The sequence below is a fragment of the Rhinolophus sinicus genome, chromosome 2, assembly GCF_057876585.1.
Source record: "Rhinolophus sinicus isolate RSI-liver-muscle chromosome 2, RSI-T2T, whole genome shotgun sequence".
Lineage (NCBI taxonomy): Eukaryota > Metazoa > Chordata > Mammalia > Chiroptera > Rhinolophidae > Rhinolophus > Rhinolophus sinicus.
In genome coordinates this window covers 25454173-25466395 of record NC_142502.1, presented here as the reverse complement: position 1 = coordinate 25466395, position 12223 = coordinate 25454173, and the positions used below count along the sequence as shown (strand labels likewise).

At 34.4% G+C, this 12223-nt stretch overlaps 1 protein-coding gene across 4 annotated transcripts in view; it reads right to left on the bottom strand.

Annotated features, from left to right (window-relative positions):
- Positions 1-4282: 4282 nt before the first annotated feature.
- Positions 4283-12223, bottom strand: part of BCLAF1 (BCL2 associated transcription factor 1) — a 29314-nt gene continuing 21373 nt past the window's right edge. For all 4 annotated transcript variants that reach the window (XM_019732721.3, XM_019732723.3, XM_019732722.3 and 1 more), the window contains 2 exons: positions 7005-7217; positions 4283-6857 (listed from right to left, as the gene is read on the bottom strand). In XM_019732721.3, the coding sequence (XP_019588280.2) occupies positions 6852-6857; positions 7005-7217 (219 nt within the window). In that variant the 3' untranslated portion in view covers positions 4283-6851. The remainder of the gene's footprint in view (positions 6858-7004; positions 7218-12223) is intronic.

The window sequence follows — 12223 nt, the reverse complement described above, 5'->3', positions numbered from 1 at the left end:
GAAAGGGTGATCTCCAGATTGGGACATCCATGCCCAGAAAGTTCATTTAAGTTTTATATTTCAAAAGGAAAAATACTTAGTGCCTTTTTCCTTGTTCTGCCTACGCTTGAAGCCTCTCAATGTATCAGTAACACAATACACTTCAAAAAACAGACTCGTGCTATTTAAGATTACACACCTCTTATTAAAGTTTCATTAAAACTTTACAACTATTTATTCAAAAAATTTTTGATACTAATTAAGACCAAGATTTTCCTTGATATTAAAATATTTTGAATTAGATTCTCCTGAAAATTTCTAGCGACAATAAAAATGACTAAGTAATGGAAAACAGTGGACCCCTACTACCTATTTATCTATAAAATCACTATAGTGATGAATATTAAAATTACAAAGTTAAATGTTTATAGTCTAAAAGCAGAATTTTAATTTGAACCTTTAAATAATTTATATAAAAGCAAGTCTAGGTTATGATTAGGGTTTGAATCCGAAGATTTTATGTAACTACTTGCTATTTTTAACAAAAATATTCTACTCTAGCTAGACCTCTAAAAGCATAAAGCATTATTTTTAGAAGATCCCAGACTTGACAGATTCTGTTATGTTTTCTGATACAATTATATGCTCACAAGTAGGTATCCCTTGACTCTTGTCAATCATTTAACAAGAGACACAGGAGAAATAGTTAAAGGCTATCCTGCTAGTCTTCTGGACTATCCAGACAGTATATCAGTACTTCCTGATGTTTCCATTCAATCGTTTTCCTTTTTAGCAATAAGTCATACTTGTCAAGTTTGTCATGGTCGAAAGTAACAGGAATGAAAAACTCTACTTCATAAAAATTCCAAATAATTTACTCTGTCATACACAGTTAATAGCAAATTGTCACCCAAAGATTTGGCGTATGTCTTAAGGACTATGGCGTAAGTCAAAATGAAAAGCTGCATTACTACTACATTTTTTCAATGTTGTGATATGAATGAAATTTTTAAAGAGGTATCACTGCTAGTCTCGGTTGGTGACATCTAATGTAATAAAGCAAGTACCTTAAACTGTAGCTCTTAACCTTCAATAATACGTAATCCAGAGAACTAGCAAAAAGTTCAGCTTCAGGTAGTACAGCATTCCTGACAGGGATTCCAGATTCTCCATACTTCTATAAGCAGAAGCTTGCTAGTCACAAGCTGCCTACTCTTCTTTTTAAATACCTAGTAGACAAATATTAGCTCATTGAGTTATAAGTCTGTGTACCTATGATTTTTATGTAATGGCTCTTGTTCTGTTCTCTATGGATCATGTTAAAATGATGAGGTTAGACAAGTGTTATCAAATGCCCCTTTTCGTTCTGATTTGAATGTCTACTTCCTCTTCTAAGTAAAAGCCCTTTAAGTACTTGGAGATTACTATCAAGGACCTATCTTAGTCATTATTTTTCTGAAGTGAACCTACCTTTTCCGCTATTCCCATGACATTTCAGACCTCCAGCTCCTGGTTCCCCTTTAGTGTTTTCTCTTAAAAACATGATACTCCAAAACTACACACAAAAGGTGACTTGACCAATGTATTAAAAATAAAAGATTAGCAATCTAATTCTTCTGTTCACTGCAATCTGAACTCTCTTCTGTCATCATTTTTAAGGCAGCTTAGATTGAACTAGGTTTTTAGCAGCAGCCATTAAATCAATTGGCTTATACCTATCACACGTCTACATAGGCAGTCATCATGCTTTCACTTACTCAAGGAGCATTTATTACATGCCTACAGTATGCACACATGATGAACAATGCCAAGTACGGAACATTTATGCTGGTGGACAACACATAAGTGGAATGAGTTGCTAGTCTAAGGAATGTGCTGCATTCAATGAGGACAAAAGAGGAATCTAATTTTTTACTAGGGTGTAAGATTTTAAGATAGGTAAATGAACAAGGAGTGGGATAAGGCAAGGCAAAAGCAGCTCATAGAGAATTCCTGTAGGTCATCTTAACTAAAGTTTAGGCAGCAGGATGACAAAGGGTTTTTACCTTAAAAATGACAATTTTATAATTGAAAAACATCCCACAGATGGCAATTAAAGGATGAAATTTAAGGACCAAAAAGTCCAACTCAAGAGACTACTGCAGCAGCTGGTGCAAGTGATGAGCATTATTTATCATAGTATCGTGGGGGCTGGAGGGAAGGGTTAAAAGGAGGAAACGCTTTAATTTTGCAAGTTGAATGTACCATCACCAAATGTATGCATAAAAAATAATTGCATGTACTTTATAACTATAGTTTTATGCATACACTGGTGATGATATTCAACTTCTTTCAAAAAAAACTCGAAGTGTATTTAACATTCCTCTTATGGCAGCCTTTGAAGTACCCTGTAACTTTATAGTTTAGTTTTCCCTGTCTAGTACAAATAAGACAGGAAAATTATAACCTTCCATAGTCAAGGACTAGATCCAATAGCAAGTAAACCACTATTCTGATGGGTGAGAGTGGTATTCTTTATTTTTTTGTGGCCCTTTACATTCCATGAAATTTGCAATTACTATGACAGTACCAAGAAGTTATTGCCAAACAGTTCATGCTGTGAGTGTAAATCCTTTCAAGTCACCTAGTTGTATACTGTCATATACTTTTATTAAAGGGAGGGCTCATTATTATTGAATCAGGATATTGGGCAACCCCAAGAGATTAAGAAAAATCTGATTCCAATTCTTATGGAAATAAGAATTTGCCAACTCTTTTCTACTTGCCCAACCCTTTTCTACTTGCAAGAATCAAAATTATCTTCTGCATTTTAAGGGTGCTACAAATCAGTTCACTGTTGTAAAATAACTAAAATGTTCATAGTAAAAACATTTTTCTTATGTATAGATCATAATTAAATCATAATTTGAGGGTTTTTTCCTAGCAGTGGTGGTGAAGTGCCGTCCTAATGCCCATTCTCTTTTGTAACCAGTGGGATCCATTTTTAAAGGTTAAAAGATAATGAGGTAACATAATAATATAGAGAACTAGCTCAACTAAATGTACAACTTTGACTTCATTCTCATAACTGATGCACACTAACATTACATTACTGAATGTTTCTCAAAAATAGAGAGTCCAGCTCATAAATCTACGCAATCTCCCAGGCTAGACAATGGAATACACTAATTTCCATATATTCCTGGATTCTAAGAAACTGAGGAATAACAAACCCTATTCACTTAAAACTTTGTTAACATAGACTTCCAGTTTTTAATATCTACCTCAATAAACTGAGCAATTAGACCCTTGATACCCATATTTAAAAATAACAGTTTCAACTATTTGAGAACCTTAAACGTATGTAACAGCAAGTACTCTAAATTTTTGTTAGGGGATGTATCAGGATCTACTACTCAGAGACTAAGTCTAGCCAAATACTGTCCCATGACAATAGTTTATTTCTCCATTTGCCTTCTCTATTTAGCAACTTCATGAATTGAGGCAGGTCTCTCTACTTCTCTTTTTGAAGGTGAAATGAATATATTGTTCCATATGAAAATAAGTATATCCCACAGGGATTCCAGCTGAAACCCAAAGAGAAAGAAAGCGGAAAATAAAGCAACTATGTAAATTCCTAAAAAGTTAGATAAATATCTCCAATAAATAAGATAGCATACTTTTATGTAGGAAACTGGTGTATAACATTAAAATTACCCAGTGCAATTAAACATGCATAGAGTTCTTATTTCTCTAACAAAGTTTTTTAAAGAGATAATGTGCCATTTGTATTAGTCAAAATCTATTTTTCCTAGCATACAAATTTCGATGAAAATGCTTTTGTTTAAAGTTGACAGAATGGCCTATTTTATAGTTCAGATATCTTATAAGAGGGGTATTGTAAGAATTACACCAGATCAAAATGAACAGAGACTAATTAAAAAAAAGTCCCTTTTTAGTTATTAACTGAGTACTGTATTTTCAGAAAGAGAATACTAATTCTCCATCATAATATTATGGCTAAGTTCCTGTATTAACACAGGAACAGTAGGGCTAGACTAGAAATCTGGAATTCCTGTAGTCTAATAATGGCTTGGAATTATCCACTATAAAATTTCCCATTTTCCCAGGGTAAACAAGAAAAAAGTACACAGGGATTTGAGGAGTTTTATAAAGTACTCATCAACCCCCCACAACGCCACACCACACCAATACTTTTCCTAACAGATAAACTGGTATTCTAAAATCTAAAAATAGGCCAAAGAAATCAGTTGTATGTAAGACACAGAAACAGTCTCCAAATCAGGTAAGCAAACAACAGCTATTACCACTTATGACATTTTATTGGCATATGACAATTTACAAGGGTCCCTGTTGCATTATACATCACACTGAGTAAGAATCGTTGAGCCATCTACATTCATTCTTATTGGGTAGTAGTTTTTCTCAAATTATAACTTAATTCCCAACACTTGATTGTAACTGTGACAGAAGGAACATTAGTCCTTAAAGTAGGCTGTAACTGAAAAAACATATTTTGATTTTTATATTAAAATTGTATGTTGTTGAAAGGTATACACACCTAGAGTGAGTCATGGCCTTCTCAAACAGCTAGCTGTTCTGGAAATACCCTTTGGTTCATTTCTATTTTCCTTCTCTAGACAAAAGGAATCTGTTAATGCAGATATCAAAGTTATTATTTTCTGGCACTTATAACAAATATCCTTACCAAGAGAAACCACTCAAATTTTATCACATCATGAAGTGCGGACCTAAACTGTGGTTTAAAAACACACACACAGGCTACTTTTTATATGCGTGGCTCTGAAAAAGATAATATAGATAATATCCACAATCACCCTTCTTCCTACTACTATATTCTGCTATGATACTACTATTTCCTCAATTTTGTTTAAAAGAATAAAGGTAACCAAATTCTGTATATATTTGAGTTAAAGCAATGCACTTACACTTAAAATATAACCTGCTGATAGGACTTAGGTAGCTTTATTCCCACTCTCCATTGAACAGTTTTTCAGCAAATTCCTTTTTTCCTATTGTCTTAAGTGGAAAAGGAAAATCGCACATGTATAGTCATGCATACAGATTCAGTGTTTAACCAAAAAACTGTTAAAAATAAAAACTAAATGTATTTGTATAAGATAAAATGATCATGAAAATTCTGTACTGGATATCAAATCCGTTGCTTTAGCACGTAATTATTCTAACTGGGAGAATGTTATGTCTTGATTAATCCAACACATACTTGCTTTGATAGTATTTCCTCTGCTGTAACAGACAATTTCAGAAAGACAGGATTAGTAGAAGAAATCATGCAATACTAAGGATCTTAGAGCCATAAACCTCACACATATTGAGGATTTTTTTTCCCCCAATAGCTCTTAGCAAATGCCCCTGGCTGCAATCAAGGTGCTAGAAGGATTGCAAATCATCAAGTGAGGATGAAAGGGTCATACACGTAAGCTCTTTAAAAGTTTACACTAACAGAATAACAGTTTTATCTCTTTTTAATGCAAACATATACAACTAATTCAACTGGTAAATTAACAAATGAAATTTGACTACTTTTATATATGCTCATAAAGCAGACAAACAACACTGAAATTTACTATTTCAGATTTTCATTCCTTTAAGAACTACCGACATAAACAAAAGTAATTCACATTTTAAAGATTATCTACCTAAAAAATAGACCCCTTGGGAAAAAAAGGAAAAAGCCATTTTACAAACTGCAACTGAGACGGGGGGAGGATCAAATTAGATCAATACTGCAACCAACTTCCCATCAAAAAACTTTTTATTGGTGACATTTGAAAATCAAGTTACTTAAAATACTACTAATGAACAGTATGCTGTGTTCACCTACTTTTCCTTATGGTTAGACTACAAACTAATATTTCAGTTGTCCAAAAGCTCAAATAAATATGTAAGATGAAATCAGATACATCTTTTTATGTATCAAGTTATTCTTCACGATAATCCTCTTCCATACCAACACCACAATTACAGGTTTTGTTCTGTTTTGTTTTTTTAAAAAAATAAGACGGTCGATAAAAATGGGGTTTTTATTTGCAGTTATTACAAACCAGTTTCCTCTCAAAGAATAGCTGCGATCTAAGACCATGACTCAAATGTTCAAATAATAGAAAGAGAACACTGAATTTTGAACTCAACAAGTAAAGGCTCCTAAGAATTGTTTTTATAGGCCACTGCTTGCTTTCAGTGAGAAAAAAAAAATTCTCATACTTTTCAATCTAACTTTTAATAGCTTGTATTTCTTAGCTCTTGGCAAAGCTTTTTTTCCTTCTTAAACATTTGCAGAAGTGTTAAACTAGCTTAGTTTACCAAAGTAACATTTTCTGTGGTACACTTCAAAGATTAGTCACCCTACAATGTAGTGTGTTTGAATTAAGGAAAATGTTAAGCAGATGTATAGAGTTAAAATAATTAGTGCAGTCTCTATAAACAACTTCTGTTCCAGGATTTGTATGTAGAGCTAACGTTTACTTCAGAATAAACATTAACAAACAGGGAGGGAAGAGAATCAGAACTTTCACAGAGTTGTACTTGACCATATCTTATAGACAAAGCAGAATTACAATGCATGTAACAAAAACAGTAAAAGTATTGTTTTTAAAAGTTGATAGTTACAAATATGGTACGTAACAAGTTTCTACTTTATTTCAGTACAATTTTCAACATACAATCTACTATCTTTCAAGATATTTGAAGACTTAAAACAAAATTTCTATAGACTACTTGCAAACAGTAAAATTTAAGTAAAATGCTTACATTCTTATTGAAAACAAAAATCAGGTAAAAAAATGGTGGGTGCAAGTTCTGCTCTCTGTTGCAATTTCACTTCAGATTTACTATTCCTAAAAAACAAGAGAGAGAGAGAGAGAGAGAGAGCGAGAGAGAGAGAGAGAGAGATTAGCAAACATGTACAGAGTACAAATGATCCTTAATCACTGTTCCTATGGAAGAAAATCTGTTAGAATCACTAACAACTTGAAATTATCTACCTTTTCTTCTTTGCGTCTGTCCTTCTTTTCTTCATTATTTTCCATGGTCTCTTCTTCATCTTCAACAATCCCGTCCCCTTGGTATTTGTCATGAGTCCATTTTGGACTACTACCTGATTTTTTGAAGTTAAAGCGCCCTCTGCCACGTTGGAAAGTACCACGACCTCTTCCTCTTTTGGCCCAATAGTCCACACCATCATCTCTGTCATCATGCTACAGAAAGGTTAAAAACAATCATCACTGAAATGTCTTTGTTGTAAGGAAGATGACTATATCCCCCATCATAAATCATGGTATAAATCTTCTCAAGACTGGGTACATGAGATTGGTAATGTTGTAAAACACAATAAAACAAAACCAATAAAACTCAACTTTTCAACAAAAATATATTCTATTATCAAAGCAAATTACATTTTACTGCTTAGTAACCCAAGCATTGAGAGCAGTCTAGACAAATTTTTAGAGAATGTCAACTGCTAAATTACTGCCAATATTCAAATTTTTTACTTTTGGCCTTCCCATTTTATTTCAATCTAAGTCTACTTATTAATTACACTGCATGTAAATAAGATAAAATAACCAGTATCTTCCCCCAAATTTAACTTAGTCATAAAGATGTGACAGAGTCTTAAAAACATCATTACAATGCTATCAACATTTACTAAATAAAATAGGTGAATTATACCTTACCTATAGAAACAATTTTAAAATCCTACCGACATTTAAATCTAAATCAATGTATACTACACATCCATCTTCTGGGCCAGGTAATCTCACACCCCAAATCATGATGGCACAGTCCCTAGAGAAATACCGCAACTTATTTCTTCTTCACCAACTTGAAGTACTGTAGCTATTACATTCCAACCGTAATTTTTCATTAACTGTATCCAAACAGAGATATTCCCCAAATTACAACTTACTCCATTAATCAAAACAATCGGAAAAATTGAAAGCACTTGACTTTGTGGATGGGTAACTAAGTATTATATCCCAAAATACAAAACAAAAAGACAAAGTTCTCCTGTAATGTAACTGCTACCCACCTCAAACAAACTCTTAAGTCTGTCACCTACACAAATAGGAAATAAGGCAAGATGATGCCCCTGTATGAGACAACAGGCATAAATGTAAACAATGCCGCATAACCTACAGAGTACCAGTATTGATCAACTGTCCACAAGTTACTAAAACTTTTTCCAGTATTAGGTGATGAATACCTTTTTCAAAACTGTGTGTACCTTTGTGCATATTCATGTTATACAGATCACCCTCCCTCCTCCATGACTTGAAAAATTCAGTTACACATGTAATTAACAGACTATATGAAAGAGCACTTACCAATTTCTAATAACCTATCTTCACCAAAACAATGAAAGATCCCTAGCTAGAGGTGTGCAAGGCTCCATAAAGAATATATTCAGGAACTACCAAGTGTAAATTTCAGTTATGTCAGAAAGTTTAACTGTAAACCAGAAATAAACTATTTTAAAATAGTCTGCCACTCAAAACATAATGCCCAATTACATATTTTCAGGCTCCCTTTGGGTATCAGCACACCCAACTCCAGAGTTTGTATTCTTCTGTTTGGGTTATTTACACAGTATTCCATAAATTTGTGGGAAGTAAACAGATTTGAGAGTCAGAGGCATGGGTTTGTATCTTAACAGAAACAGTGTGACTTTATCTCATTTTAAGAAAAACAGACTTGAGGAACTACAGATGATCTGTAAAAAGTGCCCAGCCCAGTATGTGGCAAGCAAGCACTCAATAAATTGTGGCAATGTTTATATAGTACTTACTAAGGGTAAGGCACTACTTTGAGTCAGAACTTTCCATGTATTTACTCATCTGATCCTCCCAAAAACCCTAAAAAACACTGTTACTAATCCCTCTTTAGATATGAAGAAACTGAGGCACAGTAATTTGCCCAAGGCCACAGAGGTAGTCCTGTCCACTACCCCTTATGCCCATCATCCACAGAATACATTTCTCAAGAATCTAGGTGGCAATTAAATGATTACCATAAAAGGCAGCTAAGATTCCCAAGAGAAAATCAGTAGCAAAGATAGACGCTAAACTAACCATTACTTTAAAAATACAATCATCTGAAACTGGGTTAAAAAACAAACACACACAATAGCTAGAAAGCTACGCTGTGTATTTTAGATGTTATCTTCGCAGCTAAGTGACATTTTGATGCTAAATATACAAACTCTTAATCCTCAAATTCTTACATCCCGGATTTTAGTCTTGTTACTACTTTTAAAAATTACTTCATAGGTAATAAAGGGTCAGAGAAGTTAGACATGCGTAATACACAGCCAAAAATATGTTACAAAAGGAGAACCAAGACCTTGTGAATCCTCTTTTCTCTTCTACATAGAACGATCAAGTTTCAAAGGGTTCATTTACTAAAACTCCAACCCTAAACTAAACCCCCTTCTCCACCAGGGGTTTTCTTTTCCTCAGAAGACATCATCAAATTAACCATTGATAATGTGCCTATTTCAGCACTTTTCCTTTTGCTTCAACTCTTCATATACTCACCCCTCCACAGAATTCCAGACTCTAAGACTATTCTTATTCTCTCTCCTGGAGTACTTATTATTGAAAACATTATCATATCTTGGCATAAATCCAAGTTTTGAGATGGAAAATTTCAGAAAACAATGCAATCAATGTTACTACTAAAAAAATGATACAGGTTTGCAGAACCCAGACTCTGAAGCCCAAAATGTGTGTTCCAATTCTGACACCACTCGCCATGTAACTGTAACTTTGGTCTAGCTGCTCAATCTTGCACCTCAGTGTTTTTCATAGGTAAAAGTGATCTAATGGCTTCACTTCAAAAGGATTCTATAAGCATTAAATACATAAATACATTTAAAACAGAATGGTGCCCAGTACATGTTTTCAATAAATGTTATCTATCATTACTACTACTATTAGAATGTTTCATTCATATGGACAAACCTTCCAGCTGGTAAATTATTCTGAAAGAATCTAGGGGAATGTCTAGTTTTCAACCTCATTTCTTCTGAATTATATTTTTGTTTTCATTTCTATGCTTAACACTAGCTATCTGAAAAATCAAGTAACTTTACATAAGATGCAAAATTTTTTTTAAATTTAAATATCCACGTAAAAACCAGAGTTGTCATTTCAATAGCTCATTAATTAAGAGCCAAAATAATTAACTTTGGGAATTGATTTATAAGAAAACAATGTACTGTTAATTTTACTTCTAGTAAACATCAGTCTATGTGTGTTTAATATAGAAATTAAAAAATTTAAATATAACCCAGAACAGCAACATATGAAATGTTACCACTATTTATAATGGCTAAATTCTTAAAATAACATGCTCTTCTTGATTGGTAAAACTACTGTCTCACTACATGCCTACCTAAAATGATTATGTCCCAATTTAAGGTAAAAACTATGATACCAGATTATGAAATAATGCCATAGAAAAATGAAGGTCTGGCCTAAATTAAATATTTCTAAAATGTGAAAAGCATTAAAAAATTAATCACTGGGGGCCGGCCCGGTGGCTTAGGTGGTTAGAGCTCCGTGCTCCTAACGCTGAAGGCTGCCGGTTCAATTCCCACATGGGCCAGTGGGCTCTCAACCACAAGGTTGCCAGTTCGATTCCTCGCCTCCCACAAGGGACCCCCTGCAACTAAGACTGAACACGGCACCTTAAGCTGAGCTGCCGCTGAGCTCCGGGTTGACTCAGTTGGTTGGAGCGCAGCCTCTCAACCACAAGGTTGCCTGTTTGACTCCCGCAAGGGGTGGTGGGCTGTGCCCCCTGCAACTAGCAACGGCAACTGGACCTGGAGCTGAGCTGCGCCCTCCACAACTAAGGTTGAAAGGACAACTTGACTTGGAAAAAGTCCTGGAAGTACACACTGCTCCCCAATAAAGTCCTGTTCCCCTTACTAAAATCTTAAAAAAACAATAATTACTGCCTACTAATTTATCTCTTATTTCCCTCTTAACTTTTTGACCTTTTACATTTGATTTGCTGTTGGCATTTTTGCTATCATTCACTTCTCACCCCATCTTTGAAAGGTTGGCCTTTTAATCTTTCCTCTTCTGACTGGGTAATCTTATAATGGATTTAGCTGTGACCTGTAAGATGATGGCTCCTAGATTTTTCTCTCTCTAGATCTGCACAAGCAACTATTCATTGCACATTTCTACTTGATTTCTCTCAGGCACTTAAAGAACAGAACTTAATCTCCTCAAATAGGCTTCTTTCCCCTGTACCTCCTATGTCTTAAGAAAATATCTTCTTCTCACTTCCAACACCCAACTAGAGGGTCCCTGAATAAGTCCTTGTGCTACTTTTCTCAAATCTAGCTTCCTGGTTCAGACAACATCGCTCAGATCTGTTCTCACAACCATCATTCTTCTAAAACTGCTTGAAATCCAAATTGATAAAAGTATTTTGGTCTTCCACAACTTAGCTCCTGCTTTTGTTTCATTTCCCCAAATCTATACCAACCATCTAGCCACGTGAGTACTGGAGTTCTCTGGATCGGGATGTTTCACTACTTCTGTTATCTGCAGTACACCTACCTACCTTTTAAGCTCAAGATTCAAGCCAAGTTCCTCTATGAGGTCTCTCCTACTATCACCCTCCTTTGCAATAATCAACCATTTCCTCCTTTGAAGGAAATCTACAACACAGACTTAGAATGTTTGCTTCTCCATTACTAGTCTTTAAGCCAAGAAATAGAATCACATATTTGTCTTCCCATCCTTCATACCTGGCATAAACAGCAGTCTGTTAATACATAAATTCTTAAAATAAAAAAGGAGATAGATCTTTTCAACTTTTCTATAACTGAATAAGAAGATACCTTTCACTTTCAGATTGTCAACTCAACCAACTCAAACAAACATCAATTTCTCCTCAGAGGAACATACATTGAGCAACATTATGCATAATGCGCTCTGTAAAAATTTAATTTTTTGGACTTCTGGTCATTAAACTACACCAAAAGAGGCAAATGGATACTAATTTCTGAAATAATTATATTGCCAATTCTCCAAAATATTAATCTTCTTCAGAATACAGCTCTATCCTCTAACTTAGCAGATGTGCCATGGACATTCAGGTTTATTCAAATATAGTCAAAGCCAAATGAAACACAATTCTGTAAATCCAGCACTATTCCCCGACTTGCCTCAACAAAACAACTAGGTCA